Raw genomic sequence first — 24,426 nt, forward strand, 5'->3', positions numbered from 1 at the left:
CAGAGGAACAGGGAACACCACTCAGGATGCTGAGGTGGGCTCGACGCGGTCCATCGAGCCTCCCACCACCCCGGCTTTCGCCAACGCCGCCCGTTAGCCTGCAGAGCGCCCCGGGACGTCACGAGGCAGCGGTCAGGAAGCGCAGGGTCTGCAGAGCGGAGGCAGAAGCACGCCACCGGGAAACAGGAACTCATCCCCTCTCCACCCTCCACTCCCTAACGTAATGGACCCACCTCACCTTCGGGTGTCCGGGAGAGGGGATCCCTGCCCTCCGAGGGAAACACTACTTTAGACGTCCCCTCTTTTATTCTGGCTCCTTCCCCCCCACCTTCCAGTCCTAGTGAAGGGTCTCGGCCCAAAACGTTGACCAGTTATTCCCCTCCACAGAAGCTGCCCGGCCAGCCGAGTGCCTCCAGCTGTTAGATGGGCCGAAGGGAGTTTGCGCCCCGCACTCACCGTCAGACATGGCGGACACCTCGTCCTGGATGGCCAACATCAGCTTCGCCTCGCGGGTCAGGTACTGGCAACGGCGCTCCTCGTGCTGCAGGACCACGGCCAGCCGGCGCGACAGCGTGTGCACGCAGCCAATGACCGAGGGGTCCGCGTTCGCCTGCGGGAGGGAGCGAGACTCTGTCAGTGCGCTGCCGAAACACTGGGGAACCTGCACTGCCCACCCCCCACGAGTGGCTACAGATCCCCGAATCACGCAGGGGGTGCACAAGTTTACAGAGACAGGGACCGGTGTAGCAGCCAAAGGGAGTCACAGAGATGAGGAGGGGTGTAGTGGCTGAAGGGAGTCACAGAGGCAATGAGGTGTGTAGGGGAGGGGGGAGGGGTCATGGAGACAGGCAGGAGTTAACAGAGACTGGGAGGGAAGGGTTAACAGAGACAGGGAGGGGGAAGGGAAGGGTTAACAGAGACAGGGAGGGGTGTAGGGGAGGGAAGGGTTGACAGAGACCAGGAGGGGTGTAGGAGAGGGAAGGGTTAACAGAGACGGTGGGGTGTAGGGGAGGGAAGGGTTAACGGAGACAGGGAGGGGTGTAGGGGAGGGAAGGGTTAACGGAGACAGGGAGGGGTGTGGGGGAGGGAAGGGTTAACAAAGACAGTGGGGTGTAGGGGCACACCCAGACAAGGGCATTTGACTCTAAACAACTGCTTTATTGATCTGGTGCTTCCTGCTCCCTCCCCTCCCCTCCCCTCCCCTCCCCTCTCCCTCTCCCTCTCAGCCCGCAATACAGACCCGTATCAGGATCAGGTTTATCATCACTCACATATCATGAAATCTGTGTTTTTTGTGGCAGCAGTACAGTGTAATGTAGAAAGTTACCAGAGGAAAGACGACGCCCGGGACAACTCACCCGCAACGCGAACACCACGTTGAAGAGAATCATGGTAGGCATCTCCCGCTTTGGGGAGGGGTCCAGCTTGGAGACCTGGAACAGACGGAGAGAGGTTACAGAGCCATCGCAACAGTGCAGTGCCGATACAAATGTCCAATACCTGACGGGCAAATCCCTACCCACCGTCAGGAGTAGCACTGCCTCAGGAAAGCAGCATTCTCGGGGAGGAGGCACAGAAGCCTGAAGACTCACACCACAAGGTTCAGGAAAGGCTCCTTCCCTCCAACATTCGGTTGCAGAACTAACCGGCACAACCCTATTCACTCCTTCAGTGCAGCGACACTGGCACTACAATAATTATCAGTCTGACTGTGTTCTTCCTTCTAAGAACTCGGTACAAGGCAGATTCCAGTTAATTGGGCCACTGGTTAATTAGGGTAGCCAGTTATTTTGGACAAGTCTTAACTCAAAATCCGAATCGAGAAGATAGCCAGGACCTTCCTGGTTTATTTGGGACACTATGCTGCTTTGTTGGGACAGGAACCCGTTGCCAAACCGTTTCTGACCAGCGTTGCTTGTGCACACTCGTGTGGACGTCAGGAGACCGAGCTTCGAGTGAACAGTTGTGCGAGCTTGTGCTCAAAGTGCTGTGACTCTGGTGAGAAATAAGCACCGAGACAATTCCGAACTGTGGCTGCAAACGCCCAGAAACGACTGTGTGAAAATGAAACGATTTCACTACTTCAACGAGCTAAGAAGAATTTGAAGGTATCAGCTATCATTTTGAATGTTACAATGAAAATGAAGATTTGGAGGAGAGAATTATCAACAGTATTGTATGAAGCCAGTCCATTAGCTACACTAGGTGTCTGTGCGGATTTTGATAATTTACAGTCAAGAGAACGTGATGCTGACAAATTCCTTCGTCGATAACTATTAGGAATTAATACATAGTTTTATAGTATTGTAGTAGTATTGGTAGTGTTCTCATTTGTTCTGCATTTCATTTAAACTGATAATTTATTACTCAGTTTGTCTTTTTTGCTAAGGTTGTCTATTACATCCGGTGCTCTCGAAGCAGCCTCCTCTACATTGGTGAGAGTGGTCGTAAATTGGGGGACTGCCTTGTTGAGCACCTCCACTCCATCTCCCAAAAGCAAAACTTCCCGATGACCAAACATTTTAATTCCAATTCCCATTCTGACATGTCAGTCCACGCCTCCTCCTGTGCCTCGGGGTGGAGGAGCAGCACCTCATATTCCATCTGGGTAGCCTCGAACCGGCTTCTCCTTCCAGTTAAAAAATTCCCTCCCCTTCCCCTCTTCTATTCCTCACTCTGGCCTCTTACCTCTGCTCGCCTGCCTAACACCTCCCCCTGGTGCCCCTCCTCCTTCCCTTTCTCCCACGGTCCACTCTCCTCCCCGGTCAGATTCCTCCCTCTCCAGCCCTTTACCTCTCCCACCCACCTGGCTTCACCTATCACCTTCTAGTTATCCACCCACCCCCAAATCACCCCACTTTATTTATTCTGGCATCTTCCCCTTTCCTTCCCAGTCCTGACGAAGGGTCTCGGCCTGAAATGTCGACTGTTTATTCATTTCCGTAGATGCTGCCTGACCTGTTGAGTTCCTCCAGCACTTTATGTGCGTTAATTTATTTTTTTTTAATATGGATACCTAACTATTTCTATGAATCTTTGGCTGACTAGGCCAAAACATACAGGTCCCGATGTGTCCCAATTGAACGCAATCCACTGCACCTTATTGTTTCTGAGAATGCTGCTTATCTGTATTACTGCTGCAGGTGAAGTACATATTGCTCCTGTGCAGGCAAGGAGGGTTTATGCACAGGACTGCAAACATAGCTTTGTCTTCTTTGTTTTTCTTGTGAATGCTGCATTTACTCCTTTTTTTGTTTCAGTTTTGTGGTTAATTAATGTGTTTGTGTTTAATTATTGCATTTAATTAATGCCCTTATGCTTAATTAATATTTTTGTTCAACATTTGAGCGGCCCTACCAACAGTGTAAGACGCTGTGGGACCGTGCTGCAAGCCCAACCCACTGGCTCGTTGGTGACACCGACGGTGGGGGAGCCGCGTGACCTCAGTCGTGCGGACCGGGCACTCGTGTTGCAGCCACCCAGGGGAGGAGGCGCCAGAGGTGGCATGGCACAGCAGGAACACACGCTGGGTTGGGAGGGGTTTGCATCTCCCATCGGTGCTGCTCTCCAGTGCTTGCTCCGTGGGAGAGGAGCTGGGCTCGTTCTTGCCGAAAACCCGCGCACCGTGACACTCAGGGACTTGGGCCGATTTATATTTTTGTGTGGAACTGTAGCTTACACGTTCCACGTGTGCCTTGTGTTGCCAGGAACCCAGAGCTGGAGAGTTTTAAAAGACCTCAGAAGTCCCGGCCCAGTAGTTCGAAGAAGTGTCACAAAATGGCTTTTCCTGGCTTGCAGTGGGTGACCATGACAGCTCCTGTCCCTTGTCAGGCCCTTTGCCCTCCACAGAGCTTTGCAGAACCGCCTTCCTGGCAGTTAGATCCCGCCGTAGATCTCGTCTGCCCCAGTCTGCCAGAGCTGACCTTACATGCTAGGACAGGCATGTCCCTATCTCACCGGGGTATGAATCCGCCATCTACCCTCACCTGGTTTCCCCCACCTATTGTAGGGGTGTACCAGGCTACCGTCACATGTAAACAGCTCTTTAGAGCCACAAGCAAGAGCTGAGTGTCCGGTGGATGTCAAAAGTTACGTTCCAGCTGGTTACTGATTCCCTCAAGTTTTTCCATAGTTCCTAACATGTTGAAGTAGTGAAGTTGTTTCATTTTCACCCCTGGCAGCTCCTGGTATCTCCCAAGCCTGAACGCTCGAAACCACAGCGAATTGTCATAATGTTTACTTCTTGCCAACTATCAGTGACAAAAATCGCTGCTTTCTGAACTCAAACACACAAAACGACACTATTTAAAAACTTCGCTCTAAGCACGGCGCAGTGTCTAACGTCACACAAGCACACATGACTGCCGCCAGTTAGAAACTGCCCCAGTTAGGTGGCAGAATGTCCCAAATTAACCAAGGGAACCCTGGCTAGTTCTCCCCCCCGATTGGTTTTTGTTCTTTAAGAGTTGTCCCAAGTAAGCAGCTACCCTGATTAACCGATTAAGCAAAACCCACTGTATGGGGTACCTACTTCGATTATAAATTTATTTTGAACATTGAATTCCATTTTTGCAATTATTGTCTATTAGTGTTTTGTGTTTAATTAACATTGGCCTTATCGCCGCGGTGACGCTGCAGCGAGTACGTTTACCGCTGCCCCTCTGGGCAAGCGCAATTGACAATAAACTCGACTGTGACCTTGGCACTTGCCCCGGACATTCAAGTTCACAAACCGTACAGCCACTGGGAGATCCAGCCAAAAGCAGATCATCCGCCTGCCGCAAACCACCCACGGGGCAACTGCTCGACCCGTGGCCGCGAGAAACAGCAACAGGTCGCAGACACAGCTCGGCACGTCACGGAAAGCAGCCTCCCCTGCACGGACTCTGCCTCGGTAAAGCAGCCAGCATAGCTAAAGACCCCCACCCACCCCAGACATTCCCTCCCCTCAGCTATCAGGCAGGAGATAGAAAGGCCCGAAAATTCGTCCCACCAGGCTCGAGGACTATTGTACAATAAGATGACCCTTGACCTCACTATCTACCTCAATATGACCCTGCACTTCATAATTTATCTGAACTCCACTTCCCCTGTAGCTCTTACGCTCTATTCTGCATTTTGTTACTGTTTTACCTTGTTCTACCTTGTTGTACTGTGTAATGATCAAGTCAAGCTTTTCACTGTATCCTGGCACACGTGACCATACTAAAATCAATTGCATTGGAGAGGGTCCAGAGGAGGTTCACCAGAAGAATCCAGGAAATGAAAGGGTTAAAGAAATAAGGGGTACTTGCTGCTCTGGGGTTTTTACTCACTGGAGTTTAGAAGAATGGGGGGGGGGGGGGGTTCAACCCATTGGGTACTGAAAGGCCTAGATGGAGTGGATGTGAAGAGAATGTTATTGTACAGTGGGGGGGGGGGGGGGGTCCTGACCGGAGGGCGCAGCCTCAGAATAGAAGGGTGTCCCTTTAAAGCATCACTAAAAGTACATTTTCTGAGGTAAATTGTGTCAAATTATCGCAGTAAACCGTGAAGAGGTGAGCGGTGGTGAGGTGAATTCGGGCGGGTGAGCTGAGGTGGCGCGTCGCAGGTGGAGCTCCGGTGCCTGTACAAGCCGGCCCGGGAGCGAGGGTGGATCAGTCTGCGTGCAGAAAGAAGTCAGGACCGGGCAGAAGAGTTTCAGTGCTGTACAAGCCGGCCCGGGTGCGAGACTGGATCACTCTGGGCACCGGGCTGATTTGAAGAGCTTGAGAGCGCCTTGGTTACGAAATCTGGAGTGAGTCGCCAGGCGGTGTGGACTAGGCCCAGAGCCTTTTGCGGTAATGCCAGGCACGATTTCGACAATGTTTAGACAATTTAAAAGCCAGCCCAGATCGGAGGTGAGGGCCGATTTCACTTGCTGTCAGCGATCCTCACTCCTTCCTCCAGGACACCAAGCCTTCCGCTGCTCCGTTGTTGAGTCGGTTTAAACGCCAATCCAGACAGACTGAAAAGACAGGTTGTTGGTCAGGATGAGAGCCGATTTCACTTGCTCTCTGCGATGGTGGACTGATGACACTGATGCTATGAAGACTGCCCCCGCTGCTGTGCTCAGTGCCCACTAACGTGGTAACGTGGAGTAGGCTTGGGGCCTACTCCGAGATGCTCCAGGGTTCGGATCCGAGGACAATTTTCATTCAGAATGGGGTTGTTCACTTCGACGATTTGTGTTTTTATTTCTTCTCTTGCACATCGAGGGTTGGTCTTTCATTTTTATGGGTTTCTTGCTATTTGGTTACCCAAGAGCAAGCAAATCTCAGCTGTATAATTTATGCATTTTTGATAATGAATTTTCTTGAGGTGAGGAGGATTGAGATGAAGAGGGAGGTGAGTCTGTGGAATTCTTTGCCACAGATGTCCATGGAGACCATGTCACTGGGTATATTTAAAGTGGAGGTTGATGGGTCAAAGATTGCAGGGAGAATGGGGTTGAGAGGAATAGTAAATCAGATATGATGCAATGCCAGGCAGACTTGATGGGCTGAATGGCCTCATTTGCTGGGCTTTTTGGGTCAACTCCCACCAGATTCTGCCCCTCACAAACTGAACTATCCTACCACCTCGGGAGGGCCATGGGAGGGAAGCAGAGCGCCTGGGGGAGACCCACGCGGTCACAGGGGAGAACGTGGGCAGTTGAAATGGCTCGGTGATGACTAGATAGGCCGAAGGACCTGGCTTCTGTGCTGTACTTTTCCACAACTGTAGCAGCCAAACTCTGCACGTGCACTCACACACGGAGGGGGGGTCAGAATCAAACCAGGGTCTGAGGCGCAGCGGGGGCAAACGCTCGACCAGCTGGGTCACTATGCCGCTCAAGTGGAAGCGGAGCAAAGTGCTAGCACCAGCTAGCTGGGCCAAACAGTCCATCTCCAAGCTGCGTATGTTGATCCAGGAGACGGGAGTTCGAATCACACTGGTGCCTGTGAGTGGACACACACTCAATCACCGTCATCGATCGAAGAGTAACAAGATCACACAGCACAAAGACAGGACCATTACCACAAAGTAACATTGCAGCTCTATAAAACCCTGGTCAGACCACACTTAGAGTATTGTGTTCAGTTCTGGTCACCTCGTTATAGGAAGAATGTGGAAGCTTTAGAGAGGGTGCAGAGGAGATTTACCAGGATGCTACCTGGTTTAGGGAGCTTGACTTATGTCTCTACCATCTTTCCCCTTCCTTTCCAATCCTGAAGGAGGGCCTCGGCCCAAAACGACGACTGTTTATTCATTTCCATAGACGCTGCCTGACCTGCCGAGTTCCTTCAGCATTTTGAGTGTGTTGCTCCGGATTTCAAGCATCTGCAGAATCCCGTGTTTATGCTTTATGAGGAAAGGCTGAGCGAACTGGGGATTTCCTCTTTGGAGAGGAGGAGGATGAGAGGTGACTTGATAGAGGTGTAGAAGATAATAAGAGGCACAAATTGAGTGGACAGTCAGAGACTCTCTCCCGGGGCAGCAGAGGCCAAAACTTGTAGGCATCCGTTTATGGTGAGGAGGAAATTTCAGATGTTCCCCCCCCACAGAGGGAGTGGTGAATGTTTGAAACGCTGCTGGTGGCAAAGGTTGATACATCAGGGACATTTAAGAGACTTTTAGACAGGAACACAGATGAGAGGAAAACGGAGGGCAGTATGTGAGGGAGGGGGTAGATTGATAAGGCCAGAAGGCTTAGGAGAATTAGTCCCTTCAGCCCATTGAGTCTACTCTGCTGGTTCAGCTTCGCTGATTTATTATCCTTCTTAACCCCATTCTCCTGCCTTCCCCCTACAACTCTGACGCCTTGCCAAATCAAGAGCCTATCAATCTCCGATTTAACGGCCTGGCCTCCACAGTGTCCGTGGTAATGACTTCCACAGATCCGTCACTCTCTGGCTAAAGAAATCCCTCCTCACCTCTGTTCCAATGGGACGTCCCTCTATTCCGAGGCTGTGCCCTCCCACCACAGGAAAAATCCTCTCCACGTCCACTCATTCTCGGCTTTTCAACATCGAGACGATCCCTCCTCATTCCTCCAAACACCAGCCAGTGCAGGTCTAGAGCAGGCATGGGCAAACTACAGCCCAGGGGTCATAGGCGGCCCGTTAAAGTTTGCCCACCCCTGGTCTAGAGTCATCAAGTGTTCCTCATACGTTAACCTTTTCATTCACTGAACCTCCGCTGGACCCTCTCCAATGCCAGCACATCCTTTCTTGGATAAGGACCCAGCACCGTTCACAATACTGAACAAAGCCTTAGCATTACCCCCTCTTATACTCTAGTCCTCTGAAAATGAATGCTTACGTTGCATTTGGCTTCCATACCACCGTCTCAACCTGCAAGTTCACCTTTAGGGAATCCTGCACGAGGACTCCAGAATCCCTTTGCACCTCGGGTTTCCGAATGTGATCCCCGTTTAGAAAATACTCCATACCTTTATCCCTTCTAACAAAGTGCATACACTTCCGAACACTGTGTTCCATCAGCCACTTCTTTGCCCATTCTCCCAATCTGTCGAAATCCTTCTGTAGCCTCTCTATTTCAAAACTACCTGCCCCTCCACCTCTTTTTGTATCGTCCACGAACTTGGCCACAAAGCCATCAATGACATCATCAAAGTCATTGACATATAATGTGAAAAAGAAGTAGTCCCAACTCTGACCGTTAACCGAGTTCACAATCTCCTTCATGCTGTTCGTAGTGTAATCCTCCAGAGACGAATGCTAACATGCATTTGCCTTCCTGGCCAATGACGCAACCTGCAAGTTGACCTTTAGGGTATCCTGCATGAGGCTCCCAAAGTCCCTTTGCACCTCCAATTTCAGAATTCACTCCCTGTTTAGAAAACGGTCCGTGCCTTTCAACGAGGTGGCGTCGCCGTGGTTAGGCAGGGGTGGGGAGGGGGGTGCAGGAGAGTTGGTTAGATGGGTGGGGTGAAGGGGGGGGGGGAAGAGGTAGTTTGCCCTCACCTGGAAGCCCAGCGGTTGCTGCAGTAGGGTCGGGTGGCCCACAAACCGCACGTTGTCAATCTTCAGCTCGAACTTCCGGCCGCACATGTCGGACTTGGTGGCCAAGATGGTGGCCAGGATGGCATCGGAGAACCTCGAGTACATCAGGGAGGGGGGGGCGGAAGGCAAGGGAAAAGGAAGAGTGAGTGGAAGGGTCACCATAAACACCCTCGGTACAGCTGATTCCCCCTCTCCCCTTCCGTCTGCCCACCTCCCACCCCTTCCCCCCTCAACTCCATCCAAGGGCTGAAGGACAATTAGGAGCCCAGTGCCTGCGTGTGGCTGTGAAGGGGGGCAGGGGGCCCAACACCAAACAAGAACAAAATTATTCATAATCTCAAGAGATTCTGCAGATGCTGGAAATCCAGAGCAACTGAGGAACCCAGCATCTACGGAGAGGAATAAACAGTCGGCGTTTTGGGTCGAGGTTCCTCATTAGGACCGGAAAGAAAGGTAGGGAGGTGGTTCTGTCAGCTTTCTTTCCGGTCCTGATGGAGGATTTTGGTCCAAAACGGCTGTCGGCTGTCCAATCTTCTCCACAGATGCTGCCTGACTTGCTGGGAGTCCGCTGGGAAGGGAGACTCGAGCGGGTGAGGCCTGTAACAAGAATTCCACCCTGGGATACATTTCAGCCGTCCGAAATCTTTCAACAGGGATGAGGGCTGGAGGGCTCTTAAAATGCTTGCTCGACCACTCCCTGCTTAGTATAAGGAAGGGACATTGACAGCTCACTGGGGGGGACTAGCGCTCCCTCGACTGTTGCCTGAATGCACCCGGAGTTCCTGTCGGCATCAGGAGCCCCTCGAGGGGTTTCCTAAACTCACCTCGAGTCCCCATCTTGGTCTTCAGTGCCCTCCGGCGTACTGTGCAATGCGTAGGGACTCCTGGGCTTGCCTGAGGGAAACAGTTCAGAGACAGAGTGTTCAAAACTCCAAGCAAATTCATCATCAAACCACATCCCATACACAACCCCCAGTTTCATTTTCTTGTGGGCATTCACAGAACAAAGAAATAGAATAGAACCAATGAAAATCTACATGCAAATATGGACAGACAACCAATGTGCAAAGACAAAGTGTGCAAATGAATAATATAAATGAATAACCATGGGGCAGATGAGTTGTTGGGTCCTTGAAAGTGAGTCCATAGGTTGTGGAATCATTTCAGCATTGGGGTGAGTGATGTTATCCACACTGATTCAGGAGCATGATGGTTGAGGGGTAATAACGGTTCCTGAACCTGGTGGTGGGGGACCAGAGGCTCCTGTACCTCCTTCCCGATGGTGAAGGGCAATAACTGTTCCTGAACCTGGTGCTGTGGGACCAGAGGCTCCTGTTCCTCCTTCCTGATGGTTAAGAGGTAATAACTGTTCCTGAACCTGGTGGTGTGGGTCCTGAGGCTCCCGTACCTCCTTCCTGATGGTTGAGGGGTGATAATTGTCCCTGAACCTGGTGGTGGGGGACCAGAGGCTCCTGTTCCTCCTTCCCGATGGTGAAGGGTAATAACTGTTCCTGAACCTGGTGGTGGGGGACCAGAGGCTCCTGTTCCTCCTTCCCGATGGCCGCCTCAATGTCCACCTGGGATCTGTGACCTTCTACACATCCCTTAGGATCCCCACCTCAGCAACCTTTGTCGTTGGCCCAGTCTCTCCCCGTAACCAAAGCCCTCCGATCTGGGGGGGCATCCCAGTGAATCTGCTCTGCTCTCTCTCCAGCACAGTCCCTTCCTCCCCATGGGAGGCTCTGCACTCTGGGAGGTCCAACATAGAAGGATGGGACACCTTGAAAGCGAGTCTGCGTTGAGATGGGTGAAGTTAACCACTCTGGTTCAGGAAGCAGGAATAACTGCTGCTGAACCTGGTGGTGAGGGTCCTGAGGCTCCTGCCCCTCCTTCCCGATGGCAGCAGCGGGAAGAGGGCAGGGCCGGGGTGGTGGGTGTCTCTGATGCTTTCTCGCGGCAGCGTTTCTTGCAGATGTGCTCAGTGATGGGGGGGGATTTGCCAGTTATGGACTGGGCTGTGTCAGCTTTTCCGTCCCTGGGTGTCAGGCCGTGTTGCAGCCAGTCAGGACGCGCTCTCCGCCGTGCGGTCCGGTCAGGACGCGCTCTCCGGTCAGGACGCTCTCTCCGCCGTGCGGTCCGGTCAGGACGCTCTCTCCGCCGTGCGGTCCGGTCAGGACGCGCTCTCCGCCGTGCGGTCCGGTCAGGACGCGCTCTCCGCCGTGCGGTCCATAGGAGCTCAGCAAAGCTCTTTCATGACCTGCCGAATCTGCACAAACTTCTAAGCAAGCTTGAATATCGCAGGTCAGCATCAGCCTTGTCCCAAAGATGGACGCAGATCTGTTGTGGGCCTCCAGAGCAAGTCAGAGGAATACGACCGTGACAGAGAGGGGAGTGGGGGTGGAGGCTTGGAAAACGCTATGAAGTTGAAGTCGCGAAATTTCGGAGTTGGGGGCAGTGCCAGCCCTCCACCAGAGCAATGGTGAGCAGAGACCACCTGACAGCACGTCTCCCTCTCCAAACCGTCCCACCTCCCACTCAGTGCCGTCTCTTCCTCCTCCTCCTCCATTCAAGCACACATCATGAGGCCTGGAATCCAGGGAAACTTGGCTGGGTGGATTCGGAATTCGGGTGGTTGTAGGCAGAGTGTATTCTGCCCGGAGGTCGGTGATCCGTGGAATCCCACAAGGATCCGTTCTGGGACCCCCATTGACTTGGATGAGGAGGTGGAAGGAGGGGTTAGTGAGTTTGAAGATGACACAGAGATTGGTGGGTGGGGCTGCAGACAGCGTGAAGGTCGTTATAGGTTACAATGGGACATAGAGCTGCTCTGAGAAGCAGCAGGTGGAGTTAAACTTGGGGAAGAGTGAAGTGATTCACTTGGAAAGCTGAATTTGAAGGTAGAATGGTGGGATAATGGAAGGATTCTTAGAACAGAGGGACCCCAAGGTCCACAGATCCCTCACAGCGGGTAGGGTGGTTAAGAAGGTGTCAGTCTTCAGCAGTCAGCGGATTTTGTTCACAAGCCACAAGGTAATGTTGCAGCTCCAGAAAACACTGGTCAGACCCCACTTGTGTTCAGTTCTGGTCGCCTCATTGCAGGCAGGATGCTGGATGAAGCTTTAGAGAGGGTGCAGAGGAGATTCACCAGGATGTTGCCTGGATTAGAGAGGGTGCAGAGATTCACCAGGATGCTGCCCGGGTTAGAGAGGGTGCAGAGGAGATTCACCAGGATGCTGCCTGGATTAGAGAGGGTGCAGAGGAGATTCACCAGGATGCTGCCTGGGTTAGAGAGGGTGCAGAGGAGATTCACCAGGACGCTGCCTGGATTAGAGAGGGTGCAGAGATTCACCAGGACGCTGCCTGGATTAGAGAGGGTGCAGAGATTCACCAGGATGCTGCCCGGGTTAGAGAGGGTGCAGAGGAGATTCACCAGGACGCTGCCTGGATTAGAGAGGGTGCAGAGATTCACCAGGACGCTGCCTGGATTAGAGAGGGTGCAGAGGAGATTCACCAGGACGCTGCCTGGATTAGAGAGGGTGCAGAGGAGATTCACCAGGACGCTGCCTGGATTAGAGAGGGTGCAGAGGAGATTCACCAGGATGCTGCCCGGGTTAGAGAGGGTGCAGAGGAGATTCACCAGGACGCTGCCTGGATTAGAGAGGGTGCAGAGGAGATTCACCAGGACGCTGCCTGGATTAGAGAGGGTGCAGAGGAGATTCACCAGGATGCTGCCTGGATTAGAGAGGGTGCAGAGGAGATTCACCAGGATGCTGCCTGGATTAGAGAGGGTGCAGAGGAGATTCACCAGGATGCTGCCTGGATTAGAGAGGGTGCAGAGGAGATTCACCAGGATGCTGCCTGGATTAGAGAGGGTGCAGAGATTCACCAGGATGCTGCCCGGGTTAGAGAGGGTGCAGAGGAGATTCACCAGGACGCTGCCTGGATTAGAGAGGGTGCAGAGGAGATTCACCAGGACGCTGCCTGGATTAGAGAGGGTGCAGAGGAGATTCACCAGGATGCTGCCTGGGTTAGAGAGGGTGCAGAGGAGATTCACCAGGATGCTGCCTGGATTAGAGAGGGTGCAGAGGAGATTCACCAGGATGCTGCCTGGATTAGAGAGGGTGCAGAGGAGATTCACCAGGATGCTGCCTGGGTTAGAGAGGGTGCAGAGGAGATTCACCAGGATGCTGCCTGGGTTAGAGAGGGTGCAGAGGAGATTCACCAGGATGCTGCCTGGATTAGAGAGGGTGCAGAGGAGATTCACCAGGATGCTGCCTGGGTTAGAGAGGGTGCAGAGGAGATTCACCAGGATGCTGCCTGGATTAGAGAGGGTGCAGAGGAGATTCACCAGGATGCTGCCTGGATTAGAGGGTGCAGAGGAGATTCACCAGGATGCTGCCCGGGTTCGAAAGGGTGCAGAGGAGACTCACCAGGATGCTGCCCAGGGTGGAGAGTACATCTGGGCTTTTCTCTTTGGAACAGGGGAGGAAGAGGGGTGACTTGAGAGGCATATATCAAGTGCAGCACCAGACTTGCAGATTGGAAACGGCTGGTAAAAGAGGGCATACTTTTAAGGTGACTATAGAGGGTGAGGAGGTGATGTCTTTAAGGTGACTATAGAGGGTGAGGAGGTGATGTCAGAGGTTATATATAAAACACACCAGGGACTGTGGTGAGGCAGAAACATTAGGGACATAGAAAATGGAGAACTGTGGCGTCAGTAAGAGTTAGATTGAGCTTGGAATTGGATAAAAAGACAGAAGGGCCTGTACTGTGTTTATCAAAACCACCACCCCTCCCTCCCGTGACATTCCTTTATCACCGGCCCTGCCCTCGCCTGCCACTTGCTCAGTCCCCGTTCCTCCCCCCGGGAGCGGGATAACTCTCCCTCTCCATCCACTGAGCGGGGCACTCTTTGTAGCTCTCTCCCCCCCGACCCCCAAGTCGGGCGCTCCTCTCAACTCTTCCTTCCCGCCCCCGGAGTGCCACTCACTGGTCTGCTCGCCCTGCTGCCGCCGGTGCCGCTGGAAGGGGTATCTGAAGAGCAGCTTGTTGCCCCGGCTGCCCGAGCTGACCAGGATAACGCTGATGGGGCTGCTATCCTCCCCCATTCCCGGTCCCGCGCTCTCGGGACAGAGCGGGATCCCGACCGGAACTCCCCCCCTATGTATCCGGCGATTTGTAGCAAATTTCTCGCAGTCACGTGAGCGACGTCCCCGCTGACGCAACCGCGCAGCACGTTCCCTCCGTCGTATCGTGAAGATACGAATTATAACGGAAATTTATTATTAAAGCACGTATTCTAGCGAGCAAGCACTGTAAACAAATAAATACAATAGAATGGAAGACAAACTACAATGTGAAAAGAAAACAAACTGCGCAAAAATAATAAACAAATAAATAGATAGATAGGTAAATAACACAGAGAACACGAACTGTTACTTGAGAGTGAGTCCGTGGGTTGTTCGGTGTCGAGGTGAGTGAAGTTAGTCAGGAGTCCGATGGTTGAGGGGTAGTAACTGTTCCTGAACCCCTGGCGTGGGACCTCTTCCCCGACGGCCGGCAGTGAGAAGGGGGCACGTCCTGGACAATGGGGGTTCTTGACGATGGACGCTGCTTTCTTGTGGTGCTGAATGGTGGGGAGGGCTGCCAGGGCGGGGGCTTTCGGCCCGAAACGCCGTCCGTGCTATTTTCCCGGATGCTGCCTGGCCCGCTGAGTTCCTGCAGCACTCTGTGTGCGCAATGGAGAGGGCTTTGCCCGTGATGAACTGGGCTATATCCACTATTTAGCCCCGTTTCTGGGCATTGTGTTCACATACCAGGCTGCTAGGCAGCCGGTCAGGGTACAGTACTCTCCACTGTGCATGTATTGGAAGCTTTAGACTGAGTGCCGAATCCGTGCAGATCTCTAAGAAAAAGGATACTCTTTTGGGTTGTTAAAAATAAATTAGATGCTTAGGCTAGTGGAAACTACAGCCCCGTGGGTTGGGCAGCGCTTATGAATGAACAGTTAACAATTCAGACTTTCATCTCTCACACACACACTTTCTCCCCTCCCTCCCGTGGGGAAGATACGAAAGTCTGTCCGACTGTTAGGGACTCTTGACCCGATGATCTACCTCGTTACGGTTTGGCACCTTGTGTCCCCAGCGCAGCCCCGGTGTGTTGATGCAAACGATGCAGTTGGCTGCGTGTACGTAACCAATAAACTCGAACTCCAACCTTGAAGTCAGCCGAGAAGATCATCACGGACATTTACACCAGACGCTGCATCAGGAGCCCACGCACCGCTCATACAATCTCTTCTCGCTCCTGTCGTCTGGGAAAAGGCTCCGAAGCATTTGGGCTCTCCCGACCAGACTATGTAACAGTTTCTTCCCCCAAGCTATCAGACTCCTCAATACCCAGAGCCTGGACTGACACCTTACTGCCCTACTGTCCTGTTTATTATTTATTGTAATGCCTGCACTGTTCTGTGTACTTTATGCAGTCCAGTGTAGGTCTGTAGTCTAGTGTAGCTTTCTCTGTGTTGTTTTTTACGTAGTTCAGTCTAGTTTGTTTGTACTGTGTCATGTAACACCAGGGTCCTGAAAAAACATTGTCTCATTTTTACTGTGTGTTGTACCGCAGCTCGGTGCAGCCACCGCAAGCACTCGGTGGGGAAGGACACTGGAGAGAGGGGGCCGGGTTGGGCGAAGAAGCACCTCAATTATTGCGGGGGGGGGCACAGGAGTGGCAGCACTCCTTTTGTTGTCAGGAATAGGACAGTACTGAAAGCGTTGACTATGAACGTGAAGAACGGACAGGCATTGCATAGTTTATTCTTGTAAATAGTTGTTTTTTTTATTATAAATAAAATTTATTTTGATTAAAACATCATTTCCACAGTTTAGTCTCCTTTGCATATTGGTTGTTTGTCAGTCTTTGTTTATGTATAGATTTTCATAAATTCTACTGAATTTCTCTATATTCCCGCGAATGCCTGCAAGAAAACGAATCCCCGGGCGGTACATGGTGACGCAGGTATACTCGATAACAAAGTTACTCTTAACTAAGCGAGGGAACGTTTTGGTAAAGATCAGCAACAGGTTTCCGGAAGAGGAGAGCCCTGGACACCGCTCCTCACAGGCGAGGGCTCTGGGCTGCTCTCGGGGGAGCTTACAGGAATGGGGAGGGGAAATCGTGGAAACCTGTCGAATATTGAAAGGCCGAGATAGAGCGGACATGGAGCGAGGATGTTTCCTATAATGGGGGGGGGGGGGTCCAGGACCAGAGGGCACAGCCTCAAAACAGAAGGACCTCCCTTTGGAACAGAGAAATTTCTTTAACCAGAGGTATGTGAATGTGACGACCTCATTGCCAAAAGCGGCAGTGGATGCCAAGCCATTTTGGTACATCTAAAGCAGAGGTTGATAGGTTATTGATTAGTGAGAGTGTCAAACGTTTTGGGGGCAAGACAGGAGAATGGAGTTGACAAGCATGATGATAAATCAGCCAGGATAGAATGGCAGAAAAGTTTTGATGGGCCGAATGGCCTAATTCTGTTTATGGTCTTAACATATCGGAAGACCGGTCCTTCACCCAGCAGGTAGGCGAAATCACAAAGAGAGTGCACCAGCGCCTTTACCTGTTTAAGAGTTTGAGGAGGTTCGGCTTGTCATCGAACACGCTGAAGCTACTGAAAATATCCAGACCTGCTCGTCAATTCTGGACTGTCAGGAGCTGAGAGTAGCGGATCTCTGTCTAGTCCCTCACGGGCTCGTCCCTCCCCACCATCGGCTGTATCTACAGGAGGCGCTGCTTCGAGAAGGCAACGTCCATCATCAGAGATCTCCACCGCCCGGGCCGGGCCGGCGTCCCGCACCTCTCATCGGGCAGCAGGTCCGGCAGTCTCAAATCCCACTCCACCAGGTTCAAGAGCAGCTTCAACCATTCGGTTCTTCAATCAACCGGCACAACGCGACCACTGCCTCAGAACAGCGACACTTCGCACTAGAGTTGACTATCTTACTTAATCGTGCTCCTTTTTGTGAAAGATGTTTTTCGGTGAGTGTCGTGCTTCTGAATCTACGTGCCTGTGGTTTAAGTTTTTCGTTGCACCTGTGCAGATAACGATAAACTCGACTTCTTTCACACAGCAGGGCTGTTGTAAATAGAGGGTCGACAGCGGCAAAGTGGAGCGGGGAGTGCCGGTACAGACGCTGACCGACCCACCGAGTCCCTCCAGCAAACTGTGTGCGTTAAGGCTTCCAGCCTCCGCAGAACCTGTGCGCTTGCAGCGGGTGGAGGCGCTGTCTCTGTGCGCCGGACACTCAGGTTCGGGCCCGATTTCCCACGCTGTGTGTGCGTGTGCGGGCGTGGAATTTACCTCTTCTTCCCCGTGACCGCGTGGATTTCTTCCCGGGAGGCCCCCTCCCCACACCCCAATGGACGCGCGGCGTCCCGCGGGGTTGGTGGGTTAATTGGCCGCTGTAAATTGCTCCCCCAACTCTCCTGTGTGTGTGTGTGTGGAGGAAGGGGCAGAGGTGATCTGGGGCTTCCTGGCCGCCGTGAAGTGAAATCAAATGAAATGGAAGTGAGGAGAGGGGAGAGAGTGTTTTTATTTCAGACAGCCTGTCCTGGCTCCAGTCTTGATCATGAAGTAACTATGCACGGCAGCACCTCTACTTCCTTAGGAATTAGCAAAGATTCCAAACTTTGACAGACTTCTACAGATGTGTAGTCCCAAGTATATTGTCTGGCTGCATCACATCCTGGTATGGAGACACCAATGCCCTTGAAGGGAAAATCCTACAGAAAGTTGTGGATACCGCCCAATTTATCACGGGTAAAGCCCTCCCCACCATTGACCACGTCTAAATGCAGTGTTGTCGCATCCATCATCAGGGAACCCCATCACTCAAGTCTACTGCCATCAGGAAGAGGGTACAGGAGCCTCAGGACCCACACCGCAGGGTTCAGGAACAGTTGTTACCCCTCAACCTTCAGGATCATTTCATTTGCCCCATCACTGATATGTTCGCACAATCTTATGTATACATACAAGACGGCGGCGCGACGTAGCTTGCAGCGGCCACTCCAGAGCCGATCATCTGTTATTTGTGAAGCGGGGTGCCGTGCGCAATCATAATCGATCGAAAACGGACGTGGGAGCACGGAGAAACATCGGGAAATCTCCAGGAAGACCTTCTTCGTTGCTGCTGCTGCTGTGAGGTCGTGACTCTGCTGGGAAGAACAGGCCCCCAGTCCTCGGGGTCGCGTTGCCGATGGGCGTTGGCGGGGCCCTCTTAATGCGCTCGGCGGAGGATGGCGCTCGGAGACGCTGTGCCGCAGGGGATGGTCGGAGGCGCGGAGGTTCGACGGACTCGGAGTTTGCTGCGATCGGGGCGCTTTCACTGTGTGCTGCGTCTGCGAGGCTGGGTCCGGCGGCGCCCTGAAGTCCATAGCGGGGGTATTCCCTTCTGCCGCCGGCGTGAGATGACGAATCTATTGGGACCCTGAGGACTTGAGGAAACTGTATGGTGGCTTCTTTCGAATTTATAGTCTTTTAACATCTTTGGACTATTTTTACTGTGCCCATGGTCTGTTTTTGTATCAATTATGCTATTGTTTGTACTGTTGTAACTGTGTGGTTTTGTGCAGGTCTTGTAGCTTTAGTTTTTGGTCTTGTTTGTCTGGTGGATTTGGAGCTCCTTTCTGGGAAACGCGCTAAGACGGTAGCGCGATATTAATAGGCAGCAGCCTCTCCGGACCCTGGATTGGGGATCGCCAAACGTTATGTGGATTTTCTGGTGTAGTCTGTTTTGTTGTGTGCTTTTGTGATATCATTCTGGAGGAACGTTGTCTCATTTTTTAACTGCATTGCATTTGTGGTTTCTAAATGACAATAAACTGAATCTGAATCTTTAGACTCACTTTCAAGGACTCTTCATCACCTTCAGGATATTCATTGCATATTTATTTAGTATTATTTTTTCTTCTTTTTGCAATTGCAGAGTTTTTCTTTTGCACCCACTGGCGCAAGCTCTGTAAAATCCTGGTTAGACCACACATCTTCAATATCCAAGTCCCCCACTTGCCTTAATTGGGATTTTCCTCCTTGTTAAATCCATTTTAGAGTTAAAGATTAAAAGTTTGTGAAGGTGGTGGGGTTATGCCTAATGTTGAGGGGTTTTAACATAGGGAGTGGGTGCTGTGATCTGGGGGTTGTGGGCTAACCTGTTGGGATGTGGAGGGAAGGGCCAGGAATGGGGGTAGGTTTGGGCAATAGAGGGTGGGGTGGTGGTCCAGAACCTGGCAGTGGGGTGGGAAGAGGGAAGGGGAAAAGAACTGGTGGCGATGTGGGGTGAACTTGGCCTCCTGGTGGGGAACGAGCTCGGGTTTATGAGGGTGTGGGCGTTAGGTTCAGGGTTAGGGTTGGGAGATGCAGATGCAGGCCTCCCCATGGGGACAGGGAGGGGGGGGATGATTGGACCTGGTGTTAAGCTTGTTTGAGGGGGTTGCAGTCCGGGTTAGTTGGGGTGCATGGACCTTTGGACGTTAGGATTAGGGTTAAGGGTAGGGTCGAGGGATGTGGAGTTTAGTGCTGGGAGGTTGGGGTGAGGGCCTGGAGGAATGAGGGCTGTGAAATTTCAGTTTTGGTAGGCAGGGTGTAACCTAACAGAGAGCGGGTGGGTGGGGAAGGTGAGATGTGCCTGGTTTGCAGCAAGATCCAGTTTCTCTACTTTGCAGAGGTTTTGGTGATCTCTTCTGTGTCAAGAACTGTTCTGGTTCCCCATCTGGATCAAATTAATAGGTAGAGTAATCTATTCTCCCTGGTCATTACAAAGTTATAAATCATACACTTAGACCTCATTATTTTGTTTAGGTTTGACCATTTGGCGAATGAGGTTATGTTCTGAGGCCTAGTTGTTAGGCTTTATTTCCAAAGTAAGATGTCCCTTCCTTATTTGTCACCTGCCTTAATTTTGATTCTGGGTGGGTGTGTGGGGGTTCCCCTGACGAGATGAAAGTAAATCATACTCTTTCCCTGCTCCGATTTTAATAATTTAATCCCTGTTTTTAAGTTTAATTATTAGGTCTTGTGTCGACCATTTGGGGCACATTTTATTTTCCGGCCTAAATTTTTAGGCTTTGTTTATAGACCGTTTGAGGAATATGTTAGTCGTGCTTCAATCCATCTCCTCTCTGTTCTTTTTCTTAGAAGGTTTTACCAATTCATGTTAGCTTCCAGGTCCAGGATTTCCAAGTCTGTTCTGGTTTCTCTTGTAATATTACTGAAGTGCCCTGTGAGACTGCTTCTTAGTGTTACCCATCTCCCCTGTGAATATAATGACATTGTTTACACTGGATTGCATATACTAAGTACGGCTGCTCACAAGTTATTCTCTGCTCTGTCTGGGCCCACCTTCCAGTAGCTCTGTTGTGGATGCACTTAAGAGTTTTGTAAGTATTTGCATGTCCTGTTGTTTCCAACCCCACAGTTTGGTGCTGCATGTAAATCCGTTGCTTGACTAGTACGTCCCTCAAGTTTTTACTCCTCTTGAAAGCTGAAACTATTGTACATTGACCGAGTGGGCCCCCTTCTGCTTTGAGTTCTTCAAAGTGGGTTTTGATCATCCTGTGGATACACATCGCCATCCCACTGCATCTGTTATCGGTGGCCATCTCCGTGCTGGATTGTACTTGTGAAACTTTTCAAACAGTCAGATTTGATGTGTCTAAATTTTTGTCTGCTTTAGCTGATTGTAGTACAATACTGTTCAGCTCTGGTCACCTCATTATAAGGAGGATGTGGGAGCTTTAGAGAGGGTGCAGAGATTCCTGGATTAGAGAGCACATCCTATGATGATAGCTTGGGCAAGCTTGGGCTTTTCTCTTTGGAGCGACAGAGAACATGAGGTGATTTGTTAGTGGTGTACCAGATGATAAGAGGCTTAGATTGAGTAGAGATTCATGAAATTCTGCAGATGCTGGAAACCCAGAGCAACACACACAAGAGGAGGAAGTCAGGTCAGGAAGCATCTATGGAAACGAAAAGTCGAGTTTTCGGGACTTTGGAGCAATGGAGGATGGGAGGTGACCTGACAGAAATGTACAATGTGAAACATAGATCGAGTGGACAGCCAGAGACATTTTCCCAGGGTGGGATTGGCTAATACAATGGGGCATAATTTTAAGGTGATTGGAGGAAATTGCAGAGGGGGTTTTAGAGATAAGTTTTTACACAGAGAGTGGTACGTACATGAAGCACCCTGCAAGGAATGACAGTAGAGGCAGATACAATTAGGGACATTTAAGAAACTCATAGATAGGTACATGGATGTTAGAAAAATGGCTATATAGGTTAGATGGATCTCAGTAGGTTAAAGGGTTGGTATAACCTCGTGTGCCGAAGGGCTTATACTGTAGTGTTTCTATGTTCCGTGTTACACCAGTACAAGGTCTTGGGGAGACTGGATTCAAAGCACTGCAGAGCTGTGATTGCCCAGCTAAAGCAAGGGTTGCTATTAACTCAAGAGGCCACAGAGAAGACTTGCGGACTGAAGGGATTGAGCTATGAGAATGGATAGGCTGGGGTTGTTTTTCCCTTCATTAGCAGAGGAGTGATCTTACAGAGGTTTGTAAAATCATGAGGGGTAGAGGTAGGACCAGAATTGGGTCACTTAGCCCAACAAATCTACTCTGCCATTCAATCACGGCTGATTTAGTTTCCCTCTCAACCCTATTCTCCCACCTTCTCCCTGTAACCTCTTTCGCTCTTACCAATCAAGACCCTATCAACCTCTGCTTTAAATATACCTAATGACAGCCTCCAGAGCTTCCTGTGGCAACAGATTTCACAGATTCACCATCCACTGACTAAAAAACTTCCTCAACTCTGTTCTAAAGAGGCTGTGCCCTCTGTTCCCAGACGCCTGACTATAGGAAACATCCTTTCCACATCTAGGCCTTTCAATTTTCAGTAGGTTTCAATGAAATTCCCCTTATTCTTCTAAACTGGAGCGAGTGCAAGTTCAATGCCATTTAATAGTACATAACTTTTTTTGTTCCCATTCACGTGAACCTCCTGTGGACCTTCTCCAATACCATAACCTATCTTTTCTCCCAGGGTGGTGGGGTGTTAAAGGAGAGAGCACAGCTTTAAGGTGAAAGGGAAAGAGAGTAGTTAGTGGGGATATGTCAGAGGCAGCTGTAGATTTAGAGACATTTATGATGTTTAAATGTCATTTGGACAGGTACATGGATAGAAAAGGTTTAGAGCAGGGATTCCCAACCTGGGATCCACAGACCCCCTTGCTTAATGGTATTGGCCCACAGCATTAAAAAAAAGTTGGGAACCCCTCGTATAGAGGGATATGGGCCGAATGCAGGCAAAGGGACTAATTTGGATAGAGCTTTGTGGACTAACTGGGCAAAGGGCACAAGATATTGGTGAAACTTATTGCAGATCTGTTCACAGAGCTATAGGGAGGATGTGTTTGAGCTGGAAAAGATTTACAAGGATGTTACCTGGACTGGAGGGTTCGAATTACAAGCAAGTTGCTCCTGAGGAGCAAGTTAATGAATATCAAGGTAGAATCTGGTGACTAACCCTCAAGTGGCCATTTTATTAGGTACACCCACTCATTAATGCAAACATCTAATCAGCCAATCATGTGGCAGCAACTCAATGCATCAAAGCATGAAGGCATGGTCAAGAGGTTCAGTTGTTGTCCAGCCAAACATCAGAATGGAGAAGAAATGTGATCTAAGTGACTTTGGTTGTGGAATGATTGTTGGTGCCAGATGGTGCAGTTTGAGTATCTCAGAAACTGCTGATCTCCTGGGATTTACATGCACAACAGTCTCTGGAGTATGGGGAACCGTATGAAAAACAAACAAAAAAACACATCAAGTGAGCGGTGGTTTTGTGGGCAACAAACAGCTTATTAATGAGAGAGAGGTCAGAGGAGAAAGGCCAGGCTGGTTCAAGCTGACACCATACGCTACAGCACTGCTGTGGAGAAGAGCTTCTCTGAACGTACATGAACCTTGAAGTGGATGGGCTACAGTGGCAGAAGACCACAAACATTAGGTGGGAACTTTATTAGGTACAGGAGGTAACTAATAAAGTGGCCATTATATATTTCAATAATAAATTTAGTTTGAACTTTTTCCCTACGCTGAGGTCAACTGGGATATGGAAAGAGCTGCCAAGCAAAGTGCTGAGGAAGAACCAATCACATTGTTTAGAAGGTACATGGATAGGAATACAAGCCTAATGTGGCCAGGCAGGACCAGCTGAATATAAGCCGAGGTGCTGGACAGGTTTCTCGAATCACTTTGACTCCCCCACCATCTGGCAAGAAGTACCTTAGCATTCGGACAAGGACCGTTAGGATGGGAACAGCTTCTTCCCCCAGGCCAGGAGAGTACCACCACCCAGGTCTCATCACGTATGTAGCATTATACTGAAACAACACAGACAAAATGGCAGAGGAACTCACAGTGGGTCAGGCAGCATCTATGGAAGTGAAGAAACAAAGATCTGAAGACGGGTCTCAGCCTGAAATGTTGGCTGCTTATTCATTTCCATAGATGCCAATGGCCTGCTGTGGGTTCCTCTGGCATTTTGCGTGTGTTGCTTTGGATTTCCAGCATCTGCAGACTTTCTCGTGCTTATGAGTAGTGTTATACTGTTTACTTTTCAATTTCTGTGGTAAATGCACCTTATTATTTGTTAATTTATTTGTGTTGTGTTGGCGCGTGGCTTAGCTGGCAAGGTATCAGACTAGTAACCTGAAGGTCACTGGTTCGAGCCTCAGCTGAGACAGCGTGTTTGTGTCTTGAGCAAGACACTTAACAGCACATTGCTCTGTGACATCACCGGTGCCAAGCTGCATGGGTCCTAGTGCCCTTCCCTTGGACAACATCGGTGGCATGGAGAGGGGAGGGCCTGCAGCTTGGGCAACTGCTGGTCTCCCATACAACCCTGCCCAGGCCTGCACCCTGAAAACTCCAGGCGCAGATCCATGGTCTCTCGAGACCAACGGATGCCACCACCAATATTTGTGTTACTATTACTCTGTGTGTGTGTGTTATATGCACCGTGGCCCAAAGGACCATTGTTCTGTTTGGCAGTGTACATGAATGACTATAAACTTTAGCCGGGCTTTACAACAGGTCTTCAAACGAGGAACTGAGCTTCAACAAGGAGAGCCCCTATGGATTACTGGCACTCCCCTCCCCCCCCCACCTCCAGCTGCCACTGCTCCTCTGCGGAGGAGCCTGTAGAAGAACACGAGGTCCCTCTCCTCGCCCCGGGCAAGGTGAAAGCCTGAAGGAAGACACAAGAGGTAAAGACAAAGGCACCACAGCAGCAACAAGGCAACCAGCATTTCAGTTTTTTTGCTTTGTT

The 24,426-nt window shown here is 50.8% G+C and overlaps 1 protein-coding gene across 3 annotated transcripts in view; it reads right to left on the minus strand.

Annotated features, from left to right (window-relative positions):
* The window catches only part of nprl3 (NPR3-like, GATOR1 complex subunit), a 37,912-nt gene extending 23,689 nt beyond the window's left edge, over window positions 1-14,223 (minus strand). The window contains exons 1-5 of one of the 3 annotated variants that reach the window (XM_059949635.1): window positions 14,020-14,223; window positions 9,851-9,920; window positions 8,988-9,120; window positions 1,359-1,433; window positions 457-610 (exon numbers count right to left, since the gene is read on the minus strand). In XM_059949635.1, coding sequence (XP_059805618.1) covers window positions 457-610; window positions 1,359-1,433; window positions 8,988-9,120; window positions 9,851-9,920; window positions 14,020-14,137 — 550 coding nt within the window. In that variant the 5' untranslated portion in view covers window positions 14,138-14,223. The remainder of the gene's footprint in view (window positions 1-456; window positions 611-1,358; window positions 1,434-8,987; window positions 9,121-9,850; window positions 9,921-14,019) is intronic. The other 2 variants (XM_059949634.1, XM_059949633.1) reach the window with 2 other exon arrangements.
* Between the last annotated feature and the right edge of the window lie 10,203 nt (window positions 14,224-24,426).

The sequence above is a fragment of the Hypanus sabinus genome, chromosome 24 (assembly GCF_030144855.1).
Source record: "Hypanus sabinus isolate sHypSab1 chromosome 24, sHypSab1.hap1, whole genome shotgun sequence".
Lineage (NCBI taxonomy): Eukaryota > Metazoa > Chordata > Chondrichthyes > Myliobatiformes > Dasyatidae > Hypanus > Hypanus sabinus.